At 32.5% G+C, this 26,764-nt stretch overlaps 1 protein-coding gene across 5 annotated transcripts; it reads right to left on the bottom strand.

Annotated features, from left to right (window-relative positions):
- LOC126971234 (protein tramtrack, alpha isoform-like) lies at positions 1 to 25,940 on the bottom strand. Of its 5 annotated transcripts, none has more exons than XM_050817429.1 (5): positions 25,633 to 25,940; positions 20,007 to 21,075; positions 5,207 to 5,629; positions 4,715 to 4,954; positions 1 to 4,379 (listed from the first exon to the last, which is right to left on the bottom strand). In XM_050817429.1, exons 2-5 carry the CDS (start codon positions 20,860 to 20,862, stop codon positions 4,213 to 4,215), a joined length of 1,686 nt encoding a protein of 561 aa, XP_050673386.1. In that variant the 5' UTR covers positions 20,863 to 21,075; positions 25,633 to 25,940; the 3' UTR covers positions 1 to 4,212. The 5 variants fall into 5 exon arrangements, with proteins under 5 accessions (XP_050673386.1, XP_050673384.1, XP_050673385.1 ...); XM_050817427.1 differs by lacking the exon at positions 25,633 to 25,940 and adding an exon at positions 24,992 to 25,097; XM_050817428.1 differs by lacking the exon at positions 25,633 to 25,940 and adding an exon at positions 24,908 to 25,091.
- Positions 25,941 to 26,764: the final 824 nt, after the last annotated feature.

Genomic DNA, 26,764 nt, shown 5'->3' with positions numbered 1-26,764 from the left:
TCGCTTACATTTATATATTATGACGATTAAAAATACTAAATTCGTCCTGAATGAACATTTTTGCAAAGCTAAAAAATTTCTTTTGGCAACGTTATTCATAAATAATTTCCGGATGACCCATTATGGACTGGAATCCCGTGCCACTATATAAATAAATAAAAAATACCCGAATAATGACAGTTATCAAATTGCACAGTTCAGTTACAGTGTCACCAACTTACCTGTGAACTGATGGGTTTAATTCCAATGTGCACAAAAGTCGGGGCATATATTTTAACGCTTAAAATTCAGAAGTAGGTATCGCACTAAAACACATGGAACACTCGAAAGTAGTAGACACTGACAGTCGACTGTCGAATGACATTTCAACATGGCGACCGTAGTTCCTATTTTTGCCACTTCACAGATACGTTGGTATTACTACAATTCCATGATTTTTCGCATGTTTTGTATGTGTTTTTACTTTTTATGTGTCATTTCCCTTGACATTTGGCAACCCGCAACGTTATTAACAAATAATCACCGAATAATGACATTTATCAAATTGCACAGTTAATTCCATGATATTTTCGCATGCTTTGTATAATGCGTTCCCAAGCGCGATTTATAATTAAAGTTTGCAATAATGAGACCACAGCATGTCCACTGCTATTAATTTTTACCAAATTTATATTTTTCACCTAAATCTTTTCGCGTCTATTTTGTAGGTTTACGGGGTAAAGTCAGACTCGAAGTCGTGAAATTATATCGGGTTAGATACTTAATGGAATCTTTAAAAATGGTACTTTCCAATTATGGTTTTTTTTTCAAGTGAATCTTATTTTTAATTATTGAGACATCGCGCTCGAATATGTTCCGAAGTCGACTCCGATTATACTATCGATTTATGCTCGGCCTCTTCTGATTATTTAGAATACAGATTTTATGTTAATTTCTGCCTGCATGTTGCTTGGGCCACCATTCTACCAAATCAGTTACATGATGATCTCATAATGCATCACAAAACGACCTAACTCGTATCTACTACAATACAATAGGTACGTACTACGATAAAATCTTGATCAAAATGCACTGCGCCCGTAACCCTGATACTTACAGAATTTCTCTCAGATACTATTAAATACTTAATAATTAATATAATATAGACTAACGTAATATAAATGTTGTAAAACGAAAAATATGCGATAAATTATTGTATCAGGTATGCATACGTCATAAATAGTTGAAATTCTTTTGGCACGCTATGGTTGAGCGAATTTTAAACAAGTCTATACAACAATGGGACTAGTTTATACCACAGAACAGTTAAAAGAGATCTCTTAACTGTTCTGTCTTACTATCAACCTTATTCTATACTTATATTAGTAGGTATAGAGACGGAGACTATAGATAAAGAGACAAAAAATTACTGAGCTATCATATTATATCTACATAATATAGAAAACCAAAATTTAAATAAAATAAAAATAAAATTAATTTGCTAACGCTTACCCGTTATAATCGAAGACGGATTCTATTCTATACCCATATTTCTGTAGAATGTATAAATGCAGTAATGAAATATATATATTGATAAAAGTTAATATAATTACGAATTAACGATATTTAATATTAATTACAAGAGAAAATTTAAACATACATATTGATAAAAAATTGGCACATTTTTTAACGGCCTTTTAATAAAACTGTTTGGCACTAAGTTTAGTACGTTATAAGTATAGGTACGTTAAGTTAAATCTATATATCTATCTATTTTGTCACTTATTTTCGAAAGGAACATTCATACATTTTTGAGTACGTAGTTATTATAATACTAACAAGACATAAATCACGTTTACAGCTTACTTCATAAATCAAATTACAATATAAAGATACTTAATAATTATCAAAATCGTTTAGAGTAACGTCTAAAAAATATATTTTCCAATGGTAAGCAATTATTTTTATAGAATAAAACTAAATAGTATCGCTAATCATAATTATTATCAACTTTAATGATGATAAAATATTTCTATTAGGAATTACCTATCGGTAAAAAGTTTTGACTAAGGCCAGGTTGCACCAAATAACTTTAGTAATAAAAAGCATGTCAAAGTACCGGTTAAGCAAAAAATTTGCACCATTTGGTAGTTTTCCAATTACCTACAGATTATAATGCAACAAATTAAAATATAGGTTAATGTAATGTTTGTACCTACATCATTACTTATATTTTTTTTAACATACTCTGAATTTAGTCTCGTGCCAGATTTTGGCGAGACAACACGTGTCGAATTGTATAAAAACAAATATTGGCGGTATTAACACTAAAGAAAACTTAAATCACTTATATAATTATGGATTTCGGCAAAGAAACGCCTACTTCAATAAAGAAACAATACTCTGAATTAAGTTATTTTTTTAAATTTTATAATTCTAAAAAACTACGACGAAACGACAGCTACAAAAATGTTTTCAACAATAAACAATATTACTAACGATAACATATATAATGATAACGATGATATAAATAAATCGATTCCAACTTAAAGAAAAAACACTTGTTAATTATCTGCCACTGAGTTCGTATCTATTGCACGCATCACGCGAAAGCAGCACTTTTGAGTGTACTCGATTGTGCGAAGCGTTGTTGTAGTTGAAACACTCAACGTTGACCATTATGCCGCATAATGGGCTACAGTGCTGTAATTAGAAAACTACCAATGACAAATTTTAAAGGACGTCATAACATTAACTATAAACCATAATCGTCCAAATTTCGCCGGGTAAAGCTATTGTTAATGTTAAATAGCGACTTCAAAAGTTTCAAATAAATATGCGATATTGTCTTGATATTTCACTATTTAACTTTAACATGAACTATGCCAAGAAATACTATGGTACAACACATTCCGCAGTCTATGTCAAAATCAACGTTACTGTTAACGTTTAATTTGACTTAAACCTTAACTATAACAGCTAATATGATGCAGCCCAGTCTAAGTAAAATATTATGTATTTTACAATAACGGTACTTATCACATTAGGTCGCTATCGACAGTCAATACTGTCTTTTTTATTAGTTTATTGGCCTGGATACAGTCCTAGCCTATCTCAAAGCTTAATGCTTAGTCTGCAGCGTAAGTATTGCCATTATTAGATATTGTATGTTCTGTTATAAACAGTTTCGGGTTACAAAACCTGAGACAGACGATAAGTTAACCCAGAAATTGAGCCACCATTTAAAATATCAAACTTATGATTATTAATCAATTTGATATTTATTAACACGTAAAGTACTTGATACAATCAAATTGTGATTATGATGGGGATTTTTTTATAATGCATATTATATGCAATAACATAAAATAACATATCGTTGAAAAGTTCTTCATGAAAAAAGCTTAAAATTGTTGAGCTTGGGTTTCTAGTTGGTCGGTATCAAAAGCTATTCAAATCCAAACATTTCTCATAGAGTTACATTGAAAATGTTTGTTCACAGGCATTCATATACGCACAGAAGATTTGCAAAGAACGAGCGACTCATCACCAGTTAAAATATTGACATGATATTCAAAGAGTTCTTATTCCCGCTATTTATATTATAAGTTAGCCTGTCAATATTATATCTATAATTATTGAGGGGCATTTTTATAATATTTACATATTATAGACAAACGAGAAATTCATAGTTCTGAATAATGCCAGCTGTAATATTTTTATCGATATTGTTGAATTTTATATTCGATTGCTGATTGGACTCAGTTCACATTTGCTGATGGCATTGGCTGGGTGTAATATTTACTCAAAAGATAAGGAACTACATACCTAACCCTATAGTCTTTTTCACGACGTTAAGTCTTCCGGAACATTCTCATCTGCGTATCAGCGCGCTTTTTGATATTGATATATTAAGAACGAGAAAACTACCTCTTTGCGACCTTATTGCAAATGGAAAGGATATATTCAGATATGGTCACCGATGTCCAAGCGCATTAAAACAGCAGCTATTTTCAAAGCTGTCTTAAAAGTTCAGGAGATTTATAGCCAAAATTTACCACAGCCAACCAACATAGCAAAATTGTAGTTCTTAAATACTAAATTCTTATAGATCTTCGTATTTTTCAGTTTCCACGTATACACGTGTATAATCAGAGCTGTGCCCTTATACGCATTATAAAATTGAATGATATTAACAATTTAATCGTAGTTGATATCTTTTTAAATTGCAGCTTAGGTGTGCATCACAGTTGTTCGTCTGGAGTATCCACGCCGGGTTGGGACATCGCCACCCTGAGCCTCACATTCTTTCCGCACTCTTGCAATTATGTCTGCAACTAATTTTTCCTCTCTGATCCTTTTCTCAACTCTATCACTCGCAGATCTGTAGTTACTTTCACCTTAAAAAATTAAAGAATTCAGCTGTTTTGGAAGTTTACTTACAGGTAAAAAAGGTAAAGAAGGTACATGTCCGTGTTAATATTTTTAGAAGCCAAACTTTTTTCCATCGAAGGTATATGTGTAGTTAATAACATTTTTCGAAAAACCGAAAACTATGTGCAATCTGTACAAACTTAGGGTAGCAGTAGTTTACGGAGTCAACCAAAAGCGCAACTCTTTGCGTTTTACGACACAATAGTTTTGTTAACTAGAACCATACACCAATTTCCAAAAGATTATATAACATTTCATTTTAATGGACAAAGCAATAAAAATTTTTATGTTAATTTTATACCTCTACAGTGACCTTTTCTCTTGGTCTCCGATGTTTTGGCGGCAGCATTTTTCATTGCAGTTTGATAGTTAGGAACGCTCGTTTTTGGTATTGACATTTCAGGGTCAACGTCATCTTTTATTTCTGGCAGTGTGACATTTGGCTCGTCTCTAGATAAAGCTTCTGCCTGGGTATTAGTTAATACTGGGCTCGAATCAGCTAATGTTTCACTGTGTCTGCTTGCTATGTGTCCAATATATCCTGAAATATATAGTGACTCTTATAGTTATTTAATAATAAAACATTATTTATACTAGTTCTCTTTTTGAATATTGATTGCATAAGAAATTGCATCGCAATTGCAACGCATTGTGATATTAAAGATCTTCATGCACCAAACAGTTAAGGATCCAATTATATATACTTGAATTTTAAGATATGATTAATTGATTTAATGGCATAGATATTATACTGTAAGCAATTGCCTAAGAAATAATAAAACAAATCAGTTACCTTTTCTGCTTTTAAAGTAAACTTTGCATTGTTCACACTGAAACAGTGGAGACGGATTCAATGGATGTACTATGTGAAATTTATATTTATGTCGATACCAGTGAGTTCTGCTTTGCAAAACTTCACCACAAACTTTACATACAACTCGACCATCATTTCTCATCATATATTCAAGTGCGTCGCTTCTTCCAGATGCATTTTCTATTATTTCCTTATCATACTCTCCGATTTCGTACTTTTCGGGTTCCTGTTGATTTTGTTCAGTAACTAATTGTATATCAGATTCTTGAGTACTATTATCTGTAGCTTCTTGGGTATCATCATTTAGATCGGATTCATTTCGATCGATGTCAGTAGACAAAACTTCTAATGTAATAACTGGAAAGTTGCTGTCTAAATCATCGTAATACGTTGACTGATATGCTGAAAATGGTTAAATTTTTATTTCATTGAATATAAAAGATTTTCATTGAATATTCTATAAATAATGCACCTTATTACAATCGAGTTTATTCTGAACTGAGGTGATACACAAACTTAAAATTATACTTTACAGCCCTATTGAATTTATAAATTAGTAATTATATAAAATGTAATTTGCCCCCAAGAAGTCCTTCTTAAATTCTTCCCAAGATGTTAACTTGCCCAGAATATGTCCATATTCTGGGTTAGTTAACTCCACAACCATTGATCGTACTGTCGACCGGTAAAGCGAATATTTATGACATTAGTGGAATGAAATAATTATTAGCTTTGATAAAGTTGATACACAGAACTTCAAGAGCCTTTGCCCATATTGACCGAGTAATTTTAGTGCCAAAATTAAAACGACTAGGAATACAAGGTGTATATCTTCTTTAAGTCAGTTGTTATTTGACTGATTGCAGAGTCATGCTAATTATTTCTGGGTGGTTTCAAATCTGACTTTGTTCCCTCTGGCGAGTCTCAGTGATCCTTGGTGCCTCTCTTTTGTGAATATTAAACGTTTGCTTGTAAATATTGACATAAGTGTCACGTGTATGTCAACTATTTTTTTTACACGAATATTTTACAGACGCAATTTCAAAATACCCGCAATACTTAAATATAATATTAGTACCAACCTTTTATAGGTATTAGGGGATGTGGTAGGATAATTACGATAATTGGGTGGCTGCGCTTAAATATGCTCACAATGACTTTGTTATTCAAAGTAAAAAATACAAAATTAAACGAATATAATATTTTACTGTATTTAACTTTTTATTGGATTAATTATAATAAATAGTTTTTTTTTTATTCCAAATTGTGTTATTGAAATGCTAAATTGGCATTTATTTTCTCAAAATAGATTCCTTTAGATTCTTGTTACCTACTATTGTCTTAGGAGGTACATCATTTGTACTTCAGCGTAGCTAACATCCTTCTGGGTGGTATTTACGCCGAGCAGCCGTCTGTGGTATAATACTTAATCAGATATACTTATAGATATATAGTTGTCAGAGACCGGTTTATTCGCTGATCACATCTTATGATATAAAATGTATTTGTAATTCGAATAATTTAATTAAGTGAAATCTTCTTTAAATGTTGGCCATTTTTAGATATGGGAAAAAACTATTGATTTCTCGATAGTTACCGACACCCCCGATATGTACATATATTGTGTATATAAGTACATAGATACACATGAATGTTGACATTTTTGAGATGGGAATAATTCACGGAACTTGCAACACTTACCGTTACCAAGACCACTTTATTTAAAAGTCCTGCATAATTAAATACTTCCTGACGATTCAAAAAATACACACCTATGGATGTAAGTTTTCACTTCTATTGAGGTTTCGACTTCTGCCATTGCAGGAGTGCCACTTTTTTTTTAATTTTTGTTTGATGCTAAAACCACTTATTATAACATTAGAAATAAGGGATTGCTTGTAACTAATTCTAGTAGGCTTCATAAGATACATAATAGCTTTAAGGGTAAATGTATACACTTCTATAATAAAGTCCCAGCCACTGTTCAGGCATTATCTATAAATAAATTTAAATGTTTTATAAAAAAATGGCTCTGTCGTAAATCCTATTACTCCACTGCTGAATATCTAAATGATCGGACAGCCTGGAACTAGATTGTGATTATTTTATAGCGATGGAAATGACTGTACAATATTGTATATTTTTATTGAAAAGAGCGTAAAAAAGAATGCTGGGAGAGTTTCTTGCGCCGCTTCTTCTCTCTCAGAGCGCCATTTGTTTCCGAAGCGGTAGTAGTATCTAGTAGTTATTAGAAATGACATCAAAAATAATTCTAAAGGAATCAATTTTGAGAAAATAAATGCCTTTTATGCCTGCCTTATGGCATATACATTGTATTCGAAAGACAATTGCCGCAAACGCTAGAAGAACAGGCACAACATTTTTAGCAGTTTTTCTTTATTTTTACTATGATGATATTTGGTAATTTTTTTTAACTTCGCTACACACTTTAAACTTCGATACCTACTTACCCAGCCGACTTGCAGGCAAACAGACTTTGCAATAAAACTCATGAGCTTACTTTTTTACGTATCCTATGGTTTTCAAGTAATCGATATAAATCTCGTAATATAGTGTCACTGTTACATTTTTTATCTAGGTAAACAACAGACCTGTATAAATACCACTGGATAGACTGTTCCATATTATGTTTGACAGCAAATTTTTTGTGCCTACTTGAAGCGCCACTCGCGAGCGTCCAGAGAACAAATTTTGACGTATAATACAAATGGCTGCGAAGAAACGTACTCTGAAGTATTTTTACATTTCGAATTAATTTCGTTGGTTTTCCATGTTATTTATACTTCAAGAATCAACATAATAAAGTACACAATTCTTTTTTGTAAATAGTTTCCCACCATCTATGTTGTCATCACTAGTTTTAGTACCGCAGAGTCTCACTATGGCCAACAGCGCCAAAATGGCGAATGTCAAACAGGCACAAAAGCACTTTGACAGCCGCCAGTCCAGTGGTAAATAGTGAGTTATACGGAACGCCCACGTGATGCATGTCACCAACATCTCCCTCGTCAAATTAAAAACATGATTAAAATCTGTTATTTATTATTTATTTGTAGTATACACATAAGTATTACATCGCTAGGTAAGACTCCTGTTCAATCTTGCCTTCGCTCCTGTAACTATAAAATTTAACGTTAAAGCTATCTTGAAATATACGTGGTACTCTAAAGAAAACTACGTAATTCAGTTTAACTGTGGTAGTAATTGTTATAAACATCGATAAAAAGTATTCTCTAACTTAATAAAAACATAAACTTAGAAATACTCTATGAATAATTTTAAACGTGCATACCTAAAGTTATCGACAGTTCCCTTACCATAGATTAATAAAACATTAAATATATTTAATGAAAATATACAACAAAGTATAATATATAATACTCAAACTTTAAAAGATTAAGATGTAAAGCGACAAGCACTTATATCACAATACAAGTTATAGAACAGTAGCGTTACACAGAGGTCTCCTTAAAATTTAAACCTACGTCTGGCCGGAGCGATAGGGTTGGTACATACAAAAAGTTTGACGACGCGGACGGCGCGGCGCAGCTAAGTTAACTCGGACGGCGACCAGTCTCTGTGGCGTACGTCGTGGCACCCAATAATTTTGTCTACCCAAGATTGCTTAGCGGCCGAGTAAATCGTGTGAATGTGTGCGTGCGTCGATTCGGGCGCTCTATTTTTAAAGTTAAACTACTTTTCTATTACTGTATTGTGCTTATTTATACCTTGGTGTCACTAAACTAATATAGAATATAGAAATATTTAACATTTGCAAATATATTGCACTAAGATAAGGATAGAACTTAAGTAGTTAGTTTTAGTGTTTCATTTCATTTCATTAGTTAATATTAGTGTTTCATTCATAAATATATTCAGTGTATATAGTTTATTGGAAAAAGGCTCGTTTTAGTTTTTATAAATGCAATGTAGCTATAGAAATTCGTAAAATACCAAAAAATTTCGTACACCTAATTTATAAAAAAGTTGTAAAACAGATACAAAGAACTAACATAAAATTGCATGTTCTAAGGCTTAAACTAAAATAACAAAAGAAAATGATTTGTTTTTATTTCGAGGCTGCCTGGCAGCTTTTGAAGAAAAGAAACGAAAAAAGGGATTAACAATGAACTTGAAAGCTAACTTAGTTAGCACTAATATCACAAAAAAATACTAAAAGAAAGAAAATAAATAACAGGAAAATAAACCGCTTCAACCCATAAAGATGATAGCTAGTGTACAAAGTATTAAGTTTAAAGCGGGTGGAAAAAAAACATAAAAAAGTATTTTTCATGAGACCTTTGTTAGAGAATTTGTGCGATTTGACTGGCGCATTTTATAAATGTATGACACTTATCTAAATTTTCAAAATCACACATCATTTATTATTATTTTGTTAATACCCTTTCGGTGAATTTAAAATCTATTCATCCAAGTAACTACTATCATATATACAATATCTTGAACCACAACATGATTACGTAAAATTGTGCGCAGCTTATCTATAACTAACTAATAGAATATAACTAACCTAGAATTGCTAATAAACACTCTGACAAACTAACTAATAATGTTATATTGAAACTTAACTTTATGTTAACATATTATTGGGGGCGACATATAAAACACTAATGAAATCGCAGATACAACAATTTTTCATCAAATTAATAGTTAATTTAATTAGTTAAAATGACAATGAACACGTTGAAATATCCTAATCAGCAAAGGTCCTAAGTTAAATAATAAGATATTTCGGTGTATACATATAACAGGGGGGACAGTGTGGTTCTGACAAGAAAAACTTCAAAATTTATTTTATTGGATCAGGTTTCGTAGTCTGTGATATTTTTTTTATATCAGTGATAAAGATGTGTACATTGATGATGTACTTCCCACCACACCCAACCAAAGCTTATAATTATTGTACTCTTGGTTCCATCAGCACACACACCCCCCTGTACGCCCCCCGCTAATGAGACCCTATTTTTTGTTTCTACGCCTTCACTGAAAGAGCTTATACAATAAAGTTTTGCGAGCTAATTAATGTTTTATATGTAACCATATATATCTATGTCTTTCTTAATCTAATAATTATTTCTCTTATCAATGGAAGAACTGTTGATTGTCGTTTGGGTTCCTATTCACAGAACACCATACTTATTCTACCAGGATCATTATATTATGGAAAATTATAAACATGATTATATTATTTGTGCTATGGCACTCATACTATGCAGACAATAATATATTAAACTCACATAATATGCAACTTATAATAAAATACAAATTTAATATTCTGCAATAAAGACTTAATAAGTAGTTTTCTAGTTATTGATTCGATTGATTTTAATGTAAATACTAACCCACCGTAAAAAGAAATTTAGTTTAGAAATCAGTTAGAAACAGTCTTTGGTTGCTTATATTTACGTTTAAATTTTCATAATTAATTAATTATTGTCGGTATGAAAGGATTTATTATCAGAACCCAAAGAAATATATTGTTATTTTAACTATTCGTCAAAAAGTTAAATGATAAATATTAAAAAAAAATAGAGTCACCCAGCTGATAATAATAAGTGAACCGCAACGATTGTACAGTTGTCATTTAGAAGTGAGAGAAAAACGGTATAAATGTCAAGATAACCAAAAAAATAACCAAAATTCCTTTTTTCTTATTGCAATCGAACTACCTACAAAAGTACAGTTCTTCTTCTCATTACACCGCCATGCGATTAATTTTGAAGCATAGTAAATATATCAGACTGTACAGTCACCCGTTTCTTAAACCTTATAATATTCTGTATTGTCAAACAGCAAAGTGAAGACTATATATATATCGCCTAGGCATAACTGGCCACTTTATATTTTAATATTGTCTAATATTCGCACAACCTTAGTAATAAATCTGAAACAAAGAACTAACAAACATCAGTAAATGCTTAACAGTATCAATGGAAATATATAAAAAACTATTTAAAATTCCACTCCAAAAATAGAATACATATTACTTATAACAGAATTGAATATAATAACTCTGTGCTACAACTATGGTATATAAGGCGTCAATAAAGGCACTTTAATGTTTATAAGACACTTGTAAGATATCTTAAGCTTGGGCAGGGTCTGGTGGAGAATGTGACGGCGTGGAGCCACGTGGCGAACCAGATCCTATCGACTCCATCTGGATTCCTGGTGGAAGTTGACCCTCTAGACCAGGAAGTATAAAGTATGTGTTAGGCGGATAGACGATATCTTTCGGGACGTAACAATCGTGCGTTGTTTTCATGTGGTTCTTCATTTTGTCTGGTCGAGAGAACTCCTTACAGCACACGGGACACGGGAATACTTTCCTCTGCTGCCCTTCGTGATAGAGAAATGCGTGCCTCTGGAAGGAATATTTGTTCTTGAAAGTCTTTTGTATGTTTTCCTTGGCGCATTCTGTGCATTGGTAGACTCCCTCGTTTACCGATGCGTAGCGGAAGAGGTTGAGGCCGCGGACTGACATTTCTGTCAACTGTTCAGCCGGGTCGTTGGAAGCTGAGTTGGCTCGTCTCCGTATGCGTCGTCTAGATTGAGGGCGTTGTATTTGGCCTGCTTGAAGAGTGTTATTATTAATGGAATCATTGTGATACTCATTAGAAGTCGAGGCCGTCATAGCAGGGTTAACGCGGTGCTTTCCTTGGTCGTTCAAAGGTGATTGTGCATATTTTATATCCTTATGTTCGTAATCAGGCGTGCCGCGACCTGTAAAGTTAATTAATTTTCACGATCATTAATACGGTCATTTTAAATTGATGATACAGTGCGATATAGCTAATGAAATAATCAATGCGGATGAAAAAATAAAGAAAATGCAGTAAAATATAATAAAATTTATTTGTTCAATGAGAAAATAATTACAGCATGAAACAAAATAATATTGAACTAAGTTGGACGAGTTTGTCACTTAAAACATAATTATTGTCAAAAACAAATAGCACCAAGTACATCTACGCTCGTTCATAAAATCACAAACTCGCCCGATCAAGGGTCTTAAATAAATATACCAATCTAGAAACAAAAATAAATCCAATTAATGAATTAATATATCTCCTAATGAAATTAATTTAAACACATACTACATCTAATAAGAACAGGCTGCATGAGAAACAAACACATTAAAATTATAAATCTAGAATAATAAATTAAAAAATAACAATAAGTAAAGTTTCTACTATGTTTAATATAGGACTCAAGTTTGCATTTGGAACTGTAACGGCAAGTACTGTAGATAGATTAATAAAAAAAAATAAACAATATTAGCTAGATCACATATGGTGGGCTGTATGTGAGTAAGCCTTTGCTCTCGAAATCCAAAGACATTAGTTGCCATCGAATGAAAAATAATAATAACGTAACTAAAAGTTTAGCCTCAATGAATATCTATAAATTAAAAAAAAAGCGATGATTTGTACTGAACGAAATACTATTTTAGTGTCAACTTGAGCAACATTGAAAGCACATACATAATATCTAGCCTTAAACAATTTATACGTCTACATAAATCCTCTTGCTACTAAACAACCAATGGAAACAGGCCATTTTTATTACTTTAGTGTTACGTCGTCATACACACGCGATTTGTATGTCATTTTGTATTAGTGTGCATGCATTGTTCAAAATAGAGGTTAACAGTCAACCTCAATTTATGTCTCAGCTTATATAGACGTATAAATGATCTAAGCATCTAGCTAATAACATCTAAACACACAATCTAAGTGATTTTTTTATTTGATATTTTACCTACCTGATCAGTCCTCTTCACGACTACTATGTTCTCTTTATAGAATAGTAAAATTCACTCCAACACTATAAACTATTATTATCAATAACTTAAATTAATCTTTACTAATAACCCGTGTTGTTACTTCGCTACTTATAATTAATCTATTAATTATTTATTTTTATGTCGTTGCCGGTATTTATCACTATTTTTTATTAAGCATATAGAGACAACTTATAAAACTTGTTTAAATTAAACGCGTTTCCATTATACCAAAGAGTATTTACTGAAATATAGTCTGCATCTCTTGTTTTTGGTTATTTTAAATTATAATTATTACAAGTTTTATAAGTAAACCCGTATTCATCGTTAAAGAGAATAATTTATAACGCTTTTAAATAGTTAACATATTAGTAAGTAGAGAACAGTTTAATAAAAATTCTGTAGTAACATAAGAGGTATAAACAAAAACAATAACGCAAAACAAAAAAAAAGTTATCGAAAAATAACATCAATTAAACATTAGATATTTTTTGATGTAACTTTTATTTTTCTTTAAAGATTCTAAAAATAGTAATTAACATGTTATTGTATACGATTGTATTTTGTTTCATTCCATTAACATTATATATCTATTCGTGTAACTTTCAATGCTAAGTTATAATAATTCTATTACAGTTTACCTTCTCTATGGTCTAAGTGCGAATAACGAAAATGGAATCAACATTTGGCTAACAACTACAATATGTAAAACATAAAATGTCTTCTGAGACTCGGTCTAATAGAATACATGTAAATATATTATATAAATACTCTTTATATATTTTAACCCAAACCCCTGTTGATAATAAGTTTGATTGGTCAATGTTCACTTGTCAGCTGTATAAGTTGTCAATGTCAGTTAACTCCAGCCAATAACAAAAGGTTGTTTTCAGGCATATATAAGAAATACATGTTAAATTATAACTTGATTTATCCGTTTACTTGTTCAGTTGAGTTTATAGATGAGATGCAAAGAGAGGAATTATAACAAAGACATCTCTACAGTCTCATAGTTGTGACACAGCATATGTTGAATTGATGAATATTTGACTAGTCAAACATAAAAGCAACTGAGATTTAGGTTTTAATTTAACAAATTTATTGCCTTATAAAAAGAAAGCGTTGGACTAGGGCCTCCTAGACATAAATTTAAATTTTGGTGACGCCGCAAAATCAGGTAGTTTAAAATTTAAAAAAAATACTACCTCCCCTCAAACCATATAATATACATTTCATCAGTGAATTATAAGGCTTAAATAAGCATGGCTAATATTTTGTCAAGTAAAAAAATACCTGCATCGCTGCCTCCAATAACAACAACAAAAAGTTGTAGCACTAACATGTTTTCGTCTTTTTTTCGACTGAAGGACTAGCATACATGGTCTATGAAGTAAATTAAAAAATGTGTATTTTTTTAATGGCACGGGACGCAAGTCCATGGGCCAAGTCGATTTAGTCTTTCGTGTTAAGGAACCATTCTCGATTTACACTCCTAGTCCTTCACTGACGTGTTGTGTAAGTAATAAAAGGATGTTATTTATCGAAATATATTAAATTATTTTTACTTTTTTTCATGAATACATTTTTAATAGGCCGGTATCAGACAGGCGTTTTAGACTAGGCTTTATATATTGCTATAATGTGTAATTATATTTCACACGCCTTTTCTGGCTTTAATATTATTTATCCGCACTAGTCTTGTACGCGAATTCTATATCGGAAATATTAAGTCTGAAACCGAGAAGCCCTGAGTCCAACATAATATTTACTATATAATCATGGTATAATAAAATCAATCGCTATTTTATTATTTAAATATATTATAATCTATTGCGATGTGCATGCCTCTGAAATATGCAATGTAATTATAACGATATCATAAATATTAATTATTGTAAAACTCTAATTTCTGTGTTCCCTGCAAACAGAGCAATAAACTAATGAAACACGTCTACGGCAGCTAAATATTAATTCACATGCTTACTGTAAAGGAAAGTTATTATAGAGTAAATAACATTTGCGTCAAATATATCTATATATTATCTGTAATATTAAAATCTTTAAGAAGCAATAATATAACTTTGTAATTAGCTGAAGATCTCTATAATATTCGTAGTGTGCTTCTAATATAATATAATTATTTGTAATATGCACGCGGTGAGAATAAAATAAATAATATAGTCTTTGTAAATAAAATACACATTCATGCTTCATATTAATATATATATATAGAAGATCCAATTCGTCATAGCCAACGAAATGGGGCGAGTAATATTATATAAATTATTTGTCTTTGAAAATAAAATATTAACAAATAACATTTAGGGACATTTGATGTCGCATCAAATGAGACATTTCTTAAGTTTAATTTAGCACCAATTGATGATATAATAGCTTTTTATAAATAAATTTCAATCATTTAACATCATTTGATATAAATAATAATTAATATGTAAATAAGTTGTTGCTACCATGTAAGTATAAATAGATATACATTTTTCTATCATGTAATGAAGGAACTGTAAAGGGCTAAACTTGACACAAAAACGATTGCTGTAGTTAAATACGAAATTATAACCGTCACATTCATGCAATAATAATTAGCGAATATTAATTGAATGATACACATTATTTGTCTAATAATTAAGTTTGGAATTTAGGCACTGGCTAAATTGACTAAATTTAATTATTTATAGGTCCCGGCACCGATCTTCAACGGAGGAAATGAGTACGCAGAAGTTAAACATAGAGTCTCACTGGCGGCGGCGCGCGGGGAGGTTGCGTCATATTTGATTGTACCAATAACAATAATATCAAACTACCCGCCCATAACACGTGTATTAGTTCTCGTACCTCAAGATCCGTGCAAGGACCTATTCTAAGTATATATTTAAGTTATCTTTCCGTATTAGCCTCTCCAAATATATCTTATTCTCATTTAAGTATCTAACCAATTTTCAAGATAAATTTTTCTTACAAATTTATGAAGGGTACAATAAATTCGTTTTTTTATAATTTTTAAATGAATTAAACAGTCTCAAAAACGATTACGCGAACTCACCTCGCCAAAAGATATTATAAATTTTATTTATATATCGTTTCAATATTTCAATTTCAGGAAACATGAGATGATGTAAGACGTAACTACCAATAATTATTTAACTACTTGGGCCTAAAGTTTTTCTATTCCTAAGGAAGCTTCTTAAAATAGATTGTAAAGTTTAATTAAAATAAATTATACATTATACTCTTTGAAATTTCTTACTCATCTACAGAGTCGAAATAACTTATTAATATAACATTTAAAGGCACACTAATAGGCAAGCGTTCCCTGAACCTACTACAAATATTATTTGAAACTCATCTTTGGGGTGAAAACAAATGCCGGACTTATATATAACTTATCTAGTTGTAGAAATATCATCGGAAAGCGATCATTGTGTGTCCCACAAGTTCAGCTATCACTGAGTAGCAAATTCGTTTGACACTGGCATGGTTTAATGTGACGAGAGACGGGTAAAAAAAAAGGCTGTTTAGCTGTACAGAAATGATTGCTTGACAACTCTGATATTGTTGAAAGAGGATCGAATTTTATTTTTGCAATGGTATGCCATAAAAATATGTTAAGTAAGATCCTATTATATCATAAATATTATAAAACTAGTAAGAAAATACCAACATCGTTAATTTTATCAACAAAATTACATAATTATTTACTCTACGCTCTTTTTTTGCTTCAAGATATATTGCCACGCGCCGAGAAGAATGCAAATTCTTTCAACATATATTATTTATCAAACCTCGTATATAATAAGACACGATCGCTTATATCGGCACTACTCTTCCCACCCCCGCTGTATCGTACTCCTTTCCCCGCAGACAATCGCAATGTCATGATTGTCTAACTAAACAATTGAAAAATAAGGCGCATACTTTGCATACATATCTTTTAAGTACCTGGCGATTCTCGGAAACTATGACTTACCAGAATACTACCTAGGGATCACCTTCAACATTTATAATAGGCAGATATTGGCATACAAATGTTTCATGATTACTAGAATCTTTAAAAATTCAGAATGCAATTACAGATCTTTGAATTTTGGTTTGTATTTAATATATATTATAATTAATTCAATGAATGTATTGTCGCGATCAACGATGAATTTCTACAAACTTTCGAAGTCCCTTTTAAGTTTAATTGAAAATAGAATTCTATCTCTATGGAAGACTACAACTGCATCTAGATATAATTCGAACAAATAAGTACACATCCTTAATAATTAATTAAGGCATTTGGAATCCGAATTAAATAAATATTAATCATCTCATGATTCCAATGTTTCGAACATCGCCAAAGCACCTTGCTCACATCACTTTAACAACAGTGCGTTGTAACAAGTATTTACAATTTTCAATATCAAATATAATATTATTAAAACAATTACACGTTTGTAGATAAATCGAGGATTTACATATATAATATATACGTCCCTTTTATTTTATATCTTCTAAAACTACAATAGGTATTGTCTTTAACATATGCTGTCATGTCCTGAAATAAATGTCAACACAATAAAAATATCAGCTGCAACAGTAAGGAACTCCCAAACGACGACTGGACGCTGTTTGAGTTATGAGATTTTCTTTTGTTATTTAATAAATATTACTCTTAAATACATTTACAACCAAACATAGACCTCAATTAACTATTTACTATATTAACCATACACTACATGTTAAAATCATAGCCCATATTGAGTTATATCGAATATCTAAACTGAATTATGAACTAAAATCACTAATACGGCAAGTAAAATGCTTTCCACACCTACAAACAGCAATTAGCCTTTTTGTAACAATCATAGCCTCTCTAGTGTTTCATTAAATACTTATATTGTTTATTAATTACAAAAAGGCTCCGCCATTGGTATACACGTAAAATAAATCCTAAACTATACTAATTCAGTTCAGTGAGAATTGCATGTATTCGAAATTACTTTGAATACGATCACGATGAGTAGTTACTTTGTACCCTGAAGTTTGTAAGTAATAAAATTAAGTAACGATTGAGTGCAAAACAACAAGTAAATAATAGAATTTGTCATAAATCTCTTTAAAGTACAGCACTCTAGGAAACAAATGGAACAACGTAAATAAATAGATAAATATAACAACTGACGACATAATTCGTCCAAAACTTCAACAACTTATTCATAACCTCGTGAAACTTAGAGCTCCAACGCTCAATCAATCTCGATCAAATAACTCGATATATTTAATATGCTTACACATAAATCAGATCTTTTCTGTCGTCGTGTAAGTGACTTGAGTATGTTTAAGTATAACGTCTTTAAGAGCGATTAAGACTCTTGTTTAGCCGTTTGCTCGTTGGCATTTGGCTGATTTTTATGTATAATTTTCAAATGCGCAATCATGTTATCTTTGCGAGTAAATTCTTTGAAACAGATGGGACAAGGAAACACCTTAACATCTTTCTTGTGAGATGTAACATAATGTCGGCAGAAATTACTAATATGCGTGTATACCCTCGCGCATATTTTGCATCGGAATACATTTTCGCCTTCCTTAATGCAATAGTCCCGAACTGATTCATTATTTTCCTCATGATAGTTGCCCACGCTGCCTATGTTATTCTTCCTTATCGGAGAAGGAAATATACGATGTTCCCAATTGGTTTGCGACAAGTCTGCGACTTCGCTGTTCGCCATGTTTAGATTATTCTGTTCCAATTCGGCAGCAAAAAGCTGAGTGGCAAGAGCTGGCATAAGGACAGTTTCTCGAGGAAATTTATCGAAACTATTCAACGGGTTTAAGTTAGATAGGCCCGATAACTGATTGAATAACGTTCGAGCTCTAAATTTAGAAATTTGGGGAAGCATCTTTTTATTATTCTTTGGCTTTAAGTTACGACCTAGTCTGTTTTTGTCATCGGTGTCTTTCAATGGTCCGTCTCGTGAATTTGAATTTTCACGGCTTCGATCGGGGTTATATTTGTATTCAATAGGCTCGTTGCATTCGTCCATTCCCTCATGTGTAGCTTGTTCCTGTTTTATAGCTCCGTTTTCGATTGAAAGAATCGGGCCATTAGATGGGAAATTTGGTTGTGGTTCATCTTTTGGTACTTTCGCGGTGTCTGAAATAATTTCATTTTGCTTATTTTTTGTAAATGGATAGAATGATTATTTTGATTTTTAAAATGATTTTAATGTATAATTACGTGTATGGAAATAATAAAGCATAGCAAACGTGGTTTAGTTCGCTACATCTTAGTAGTTCCATTGCTTCTAATGAAGGAAAGCTATTGGGAATAAGCCTTGTTTGTTTTCCCTTTTATTTTAATAGGAATATGTTCGATTAGCACAGTTACAAGAATGAAATTTTGTTACTCAAATTATACCACACCGAAAATGCCCCTGGCCATTCCTCTAATAGCTCTCCCCAAAAGCAGAAAAGCAAGCAAAAGAATTCATTCTTTATGGAAGAAAGCATTTTGTTTTTCGATATCAAAAATTTATAGTCAACTTACCCCTTCGGAATTATTTATAGTTATTATATTAGCATTCAATTTATCTTTATACACTTCACTTTTCACTTTTGTTCTAATATTATCTGCCTAACATCAAAGCTTATATCCCATTAGCTTTTCTTTAAGTAACTAATATGATTTAATTAATTTTAACTAGTGGTGGATAGGTAGAATGGAGGGGAAAATTAATTTGGTATTTACAAAAAGACAAGCGATACACATTCAACTATGTTCTCGTTCGCGACGTTTTGTTTTTGTAGCACGATATTATTATCGTCTCGATAAACAATACCAACAACGTTGCATCCAAGAATAAATAATAAAAATTAGAATGTAAGTTGGAAAGAAGAGTGAAAATTAATCATCAGTGTCGCCGTCAGATGCTCTTAGATGGGATTACATACCTGCTGAATCTTTTCCAGAAGTAGGAGCTTCATTCGATTGAGCGTCATCCCCTTCATCAATCATCAGAGCCTCCCCACCATCTTCTCCACCAGATGTTGTACCGTCTTCAGGATTAAATCCATCCATTGACATTTTGACTTCTAACATTTCAGGTGATCCCCTAATCAACTGATCGCCAGCCCTGTTATTATTTGGGTGTGATGCTGTTTCCGGTATAAATTCGCCAGGCGGGCTTGCAGCAGTATTAAGAGCGTCGCTTGAACTTCCACTGAGCTTTCTGGGTCGACCACGTTTTCTCTTTGGCTGCATCAATGCATTTCCCAACAACGGCATCAAGAGATTAGGAGGTGCCCCTCCAGTCGGCATTCCTGATGCCGGCCTCTTCTGATGCATGTACGGATGTATTCTGTGCAGCTGTGGCGGAGGCGTATGTGCCGTAACATTGGTCTGTTGCTGTTGAATCAACGAGTTAGTGAGTCCTGGAATATCACACTTCTCCTCGTTAACTTCGGTGAGACCCTTTATCCTCAGGCTCTCAGCTACTTTCAAGAATGCTGTCAGTCGTTCTTGATCAACACTGACTTCTCCGCGGTACATAAAGTCCAATAAACTCTTCATATCCGAATACGGTACATCCTTGAGTATAACAATTGGATGTTTCTCCTGGTGGTTAACAAAAAGAGCTTGAAAGTATGGACTGCAAGCAGACAGCACCATCTTGTGTGCTTTAAGCAACTGGCCATCAACAGCAAGCGTAACATCAGTGAAGGTTTCTGCGTGTAATAGTTGGTCAAACACGGAAAGCATATTTGACTGGTGGTTGTTCCACCTCAAACAAAATCTCTGCGTAGCCATTTTTGCGGTTTTAACTTCTTTGGAATATTAATTGATAGTCGCACGAGCTTATTGTCTATATATAATTCAACAATATCTCAATGTAAATATAAGAATTCTCTTGTTCTGATAAAAATCAACAAAACTTTAACAATGGATTATGTTTTCATATTATTCATTTAATATTTCCTTCCATAGTGTGTTATTGGAGACGGGCTCATGAGGACCTGGGACCTGAAACAGAAAAAGAACATATTTGATACAAAACTATATAATATTTTGAACACAATGTAAGGATTGTAAACCTCATTAAATAAAATTTTAAATAAAAACTTCGCCACGAAATTATTGAAAATATCTAAGAAGTAAGGATTTATTCCAACAACAAATTTCTCAAATAACATTAATTAATAGATGTTTGTATATTATGATCTATGGCCACGGCCACTTCTGCTACTCAACGAACGAAGCGTATAAACTCCTTCATAGATAGAAGCCCTCTTTCCCTAGTGCCTTTAACTCTACACTTTTTTAGTATATCCCCTACCTAACTGGGGAATTCCTAGGTCGACCTGTCTTGCACATCCATCCCTCTACAATCTTGCATCATCTGCCCATCACGTGATAAGTATAAATATTAGAAATGACATAATATAGCACATGGATATAATATAGTATGATTTTAGTCACAATTCTAAATTTAGAACTATAAATAAAGGTCTATTCAATTGAAATTTAATTCAATTCCTACTGCAGCTAGCTTTTTAAAAAAACATGTCTCTATTAACAATAAATTGTCCCCAACAGCAAGAGGAACTAGGAATTCTGAATTTGCAAACTTTTCCAAGAATATAATTAAAATCTGCTCATATGTATAGTAACTTTATTAAAACCCAAGAAACTCGATGTAAGGCTGAATGGCAGGTACATAAAAGGTAATTCATAACAACTTTAATAATACCATTGTATATACAAAAATTTTAAACACGAAATAAAGTATCTATAGATAAATGCATAAACGGCATGACACTCGCCTCATAGTAAAAAGGCCCATGAGTGCGAGCGAGCGAATGATATTGGTAATACTGTTCATCGTCGTACGAGCTAATATCGAATTTAGTTTAGGATTTTAGTTTGGTGCATGATAACTGTTAATGTTCAACTACAACATAAGACGTTTTAATATTAAGTCCATATCTCCCAGATGTCCTCGGTGTATCATCACGCGAATGTTCTCAGATAGATTGTATATGATTTAACATGAGCTCGAAGATAAGCTAATAATAATATGTTGTGACTTATTAATCAGTGCCGAGTGATGGTTCGTTTAATTGTAATCAACAACATGGCTGAGAGATATGTACATGAATAATAAATTATGCTATAAACTAACCGTGTCCTTTTTCTATTTAATGGAAAATAGCAATGGCTAGACGACTATTTTCACTTTTTTATAAGATATAAGAGATTTTTTAAGGGAATAATATATTTATAAAATATGCGACGAAACGTTTTATTTATGACAATAAGGGACGAGACGGGCAGGACGTTCAGTGATGGTAATTGATACGTCCTGCCCATTACAATGATTCTGGAAAAAACCCAAAAATTCTGAGCTGCTCTATAATTGCGCTCGTCACCTTGAGACATAAGATGTTATTAGGTCTCATTTGCCCAGTTATTTCACTAGCTATGGGCACCTTTCTTTAATTGCTTCACGGCAGAAAAAGGCGCCGTTGTAATACAAAGCGCAAATGAGTCTCCCACTGTTAAGCCAAGTACCTAGGTAAATATAAAATGTGGAATCCTGGCGCAAATCGACGCTCATTCTTTTCATATATAAATTCAAAAGGTCAAGGACGGCACAGGAGTAACAAGTGCGTAGTTTTTCTGCGAGTGCTGCAAATAAACAATTTTACAGCAGGTTTAATCTTAACTGCGCGATCATGTCTTACTTATTTTTCGTTTTATGTTTTAAGTTTTCCTCGAGATGTAGGTACTTAAGGTATACGTTAACATTATACTATAAATCCGCTGTTAATTCCCTGAAATTCTTCAGCTCCTAAAGGAACTCACAGGTAGTGCTTTAAGCACATCAAAGAGGATATAAATACTACGCAGAGGCGCGAAAATTTAAATTTAGTTTAGTATGAAACGCGCAGTGAGATTTGGCATTAGTTTGAAATAGTAATTACAATATTATGGTGACGAAGTATAATACGGCTAAGTTTGAAAGCGAACACTTGCCTTAGAACGTAGTGGATTTCGCTTGTCTCCGTCTTTTACAAGATTAAAGCCGTCATCTGTCAATCTATCAATGACTGCACGTTTCATACAATCGATTGAATCTCTTTTTTCTTGGAGTTTCGCTAGGCTGAAGCACATGAAGATGTCAACAGAGCAGAATACCAATGGCAACAGAAGTCCAATACAAACGAGAAACTGTAGAGATAGTGATAGAACAAAACACGATTACCTCTTATACCTAGTATAAATGCATTATAAGCGATATGACAGACTATTTGTTATATTAACTAGGTACCAGTTGTACGTATTTAGGTACATACGTAAAAGCAAACAATAAGGGATCTGGGGAAACCAATAAAATATTCGTAGAAAAAAACAAAGTGTATCGTCAGGCTACGACAGATAGTTAGAATTAATTTGCATGAATTTTAGTAAGTACAGAAAATAAGGATTGTCTTATTTTAAGATTAAAATCAGAAAACTGAGTCAATACTTTCTAGAGCATTATGTGTAGGTACTTAGAATAGGCAATATTTATAAGATGTTTTTAAAACATCTATAAAAATCCATTATTTTAGAGTTAATCGTTGTTTCAAAGGAAAAAAGTATAAAATTTCAATGGAAAAAAGTAAGGGGGTTTCAATCTGACACAATTTTTCCCAACAACTTGGTATTTCTAATGTTCCAAAGTGTCAAAGGTGGTAAACAACCAAAGAAGCTACAATTTCAACAGATTTCAATAAAAAAAAAACTAAGAACTAAAAACTAGCTCCAGTCCCTGGTAGGATCAGATCTATATAATAAAAAATACCTTAATATACCTAGAGATTATAATAATTATCTTCAGATTATTTTGCTGACATGGTTGAAAAGCGTTTTTTTTTATTTATTCACTGGCGCGGTATGCAAATTCATATGGCTTAGGTATAAGTTTTTTTTTACCGGAATGAAATTCCAGATGCATTGACAGTTTCGCCTTTCAAATCTTAATAAATGTTTTTTTATAGACTTGTTCTCATGAAAATTCAATAAAAATTAATAGAATAATATCAAAATTGTTTTTATAGTTTTCTAATACAAAATTTAAGCAAAGCAATTAATAATAAGTCGCATTAATAATATACAGCTCATTAAGAATGACTACATACTTCGATTTAGTAATGACACTAGATTAAGAAATTATTGCATTAAAATTAATTAAATTCCAATGAAACGGGGCCCGGGGCTTCAAATAATAAAAAAATATTATACTAAAAAATAGACGCACTGAAATCTTAAGTCAGAATTATATACATTCCTAGACCTAGTCATTTGTGTTTAAAAAAATAACTGTTAAAATAGTAGTATGTTAAAAAATATGGAATCCTAAGATTGTATGCATAAATTCTGATTTGAATAATCGTTTAGTGAGGTACCACGTAGGTTTCAAGGTTAGTTATTGAGGGCGCCACCGGCGTTCGCGGGAGGAAAATCTGTGCACTGCCACTAACGAACGCACTGCAGTAGGAAATAATATCGATATGCAACTTCTATGACGATCGTTTTATAAATCCAAATTATTGGCAGGTACTCTATTCATTTTAACACATTAATATATACTAAAATATATCAAACTTCTAATTAGATTCTAATTGGAATGTCTATGTTGTCTCTATGTTCTCATTAATTTTATCATTCATATTTAGACACGAAATCCACAGGTACCTATGTGATATTGAGCTAGCGGCTACAGGCACAAACATCTCAGCAGAAGCACACAAATTATTACTACGCACCCAGTCGAGCGCGCTTCATTACGTCATCACAATGGCATTATTACCTATGATATCCACGTTAAATCAACCGATGCGATAAGAACAATTGGAGAATATATAAATCACTGCACAAACATAATGGAACGTACCACACTTATCTGCACTATAATCAAGTCGACCCTTTTATGGGAATGAGAATTAGCCCTTCCGCCATAGTCCGATCCGCGTTTACGTCGCACCCCGCTCACCCGACGACTGACGGCCGCGGGCCGAAGCCCGCAACCCCGCGCGCATAAACTCACGGCCCGCGCCCGCGGCTCGGATATCTCTCACAAAAAATACGTCGTCATCGAAATGGCGATTGGCGGCAGCGGATATATACAGCGCAGGGTGCACGGTAAAATATTGATTTATTGAAATCTATTGATTCCCTCTCACCTAACAAGGATTGGATTGCAGCGGGGTGGAACTGTTCTACTTGTAATCTATCTCAAGTCTAATATTTGTAGTGTGAACCCTATTGCTAGAGAGCACGACTCCTATATTATGATTTATCGTACGTTATCATCGGGTACTTTACTTATCAATTGTTGTATGAACTGCGAAATTTTAAATCGCAATATTTGTATCTTTTATTCTTGTACCTAGACACAATAATATTATTTCATATCCTAACTTCTACGAAATAGCTACATAATAATAATTGAGTTTCGTTATTGAAGCTACTGCGGTTAAAATAATATATTATTGTCTATTTGACATTGAACATCTTATATCCGTGTCAACATACCTATGTGTTTGTTGAAGGGATGAGTTTTCCACGTGAAAAACATCAATCCATTCGCACTGGCACGGTCGCCATGTCAGCAGGGTCTTCCTTCTCTGTCGCTCGCGAGCAGGGTGGGTTAGGTACCTCTCGCCTCGAGCATTGCCGGAGATTATAGCACTCAGCCACTCGTAACTTTTCGCACGACAGTACCCGATGATGTACGGAAAATAAGCGGGGCGCACTTAATTTTTCAATATTAATTATTGTAATTACACTTTTCGAAGCACAATAGATATTTAAAAAAATATTTTTGTTTCAGTAAGCTCACACTAGTTAAAAATAATTCCTTAATTATTTTTTTAAGGATTAATAAGGATCTTGAGAATGAAGGCCGCGCGCGATATGTAACTCGGAAGTGTTTTTAATAAAAATGGCCTGCTGCCTCGGCGGGAGGAGTGGCAATGGGCAATGAGGTCGGTACCCTCTCTCTGGCACCCGCGCTTGCCCCTCCCCACCGCGTCACTCAACACAGGGTTAGAAAGTTTCCGAAGAGATTCGAGAAAAACTATTGTCACTCATAGTCCTGGATCGGGAACCAATTCAATGCAAGCCCAGAGCCCGAATAATATATTATTTTTAGAAAAAAAAAAAAAAAAGCATAATTCTTAAGAATCTTTAATATCAGTTCCTTGATATACTTATTTTCTATAACCTCACGATGCAGTCCTCTACGGAAGCTTGGTTAATACCTGTAGCAACATCGAATAAATTTTCAGCATTTCTGAATGAGATAAGTTATCATAAGGAAATATATTAAAACATAGAATGTGATCTGTTCTAAGAGCAATAGAGGAAACAAAAATATATATTTACACACTGTATAACAATGAAACATAACATAAATATTAAGTAATTAATGATAAGCTAAAAAAAATATTAAAATAATATGTTTGACAAGTATTTCAAATCTTGCGTAATTTTATAAGTATACAAATGAAATTAAATAAAAAAAGCCTTTTATTTCACACATAATAACTAACTCATGCATTTTACATATTAATCAGTTTTTTTTAATGTAGTTATACTATACAAATATTATAATTAATAATTTATATATTTAAACGTGAAAATGAAAACAACATTAATTTAATTA

The sequence above is a fragment of the Leptidea sinapis genome, chromosome 23 (assembly GCF_905404315.1).
Source record: "Leptidea sinapis chromosome 23, ilLepSina1.1, whole genome shotgun sequence".
Lineage (NCBI taxonomy): Eukaryota > Metazoa > Arthropoda > Insecta > Lepidoptera > Pieridae > Leptidea > Leptidea sinapis.
The sequence above is the reverse complement of the archived record's forward strand: the minus strand, read 5'-3'. Positions and strand labels throughout refer to the sequence as shown.

Coding starts and splice junctions, on each gene's coding strand:
- LOC126971234 (XM_050817429.1), bottom strand. CDS start 20,862: ATGGCTACGCAGAGATTTTGTTTGAGGTGGAACAACCACCAGTCAAAT. Junction 5,630..20,006: donor TTCTGGAAAAGATTCAGCAG/GTATGTAATCCC, acceptor AACCATTTTCAG/CATATCAGTCAACGTATTAC. Junction 4,955..5,206: donor TTACTTTAAAAGCAGAAAAG/GTAACTGATTTG, acceptor TATATATTTCAG/GATATATTGGACACATAGCA.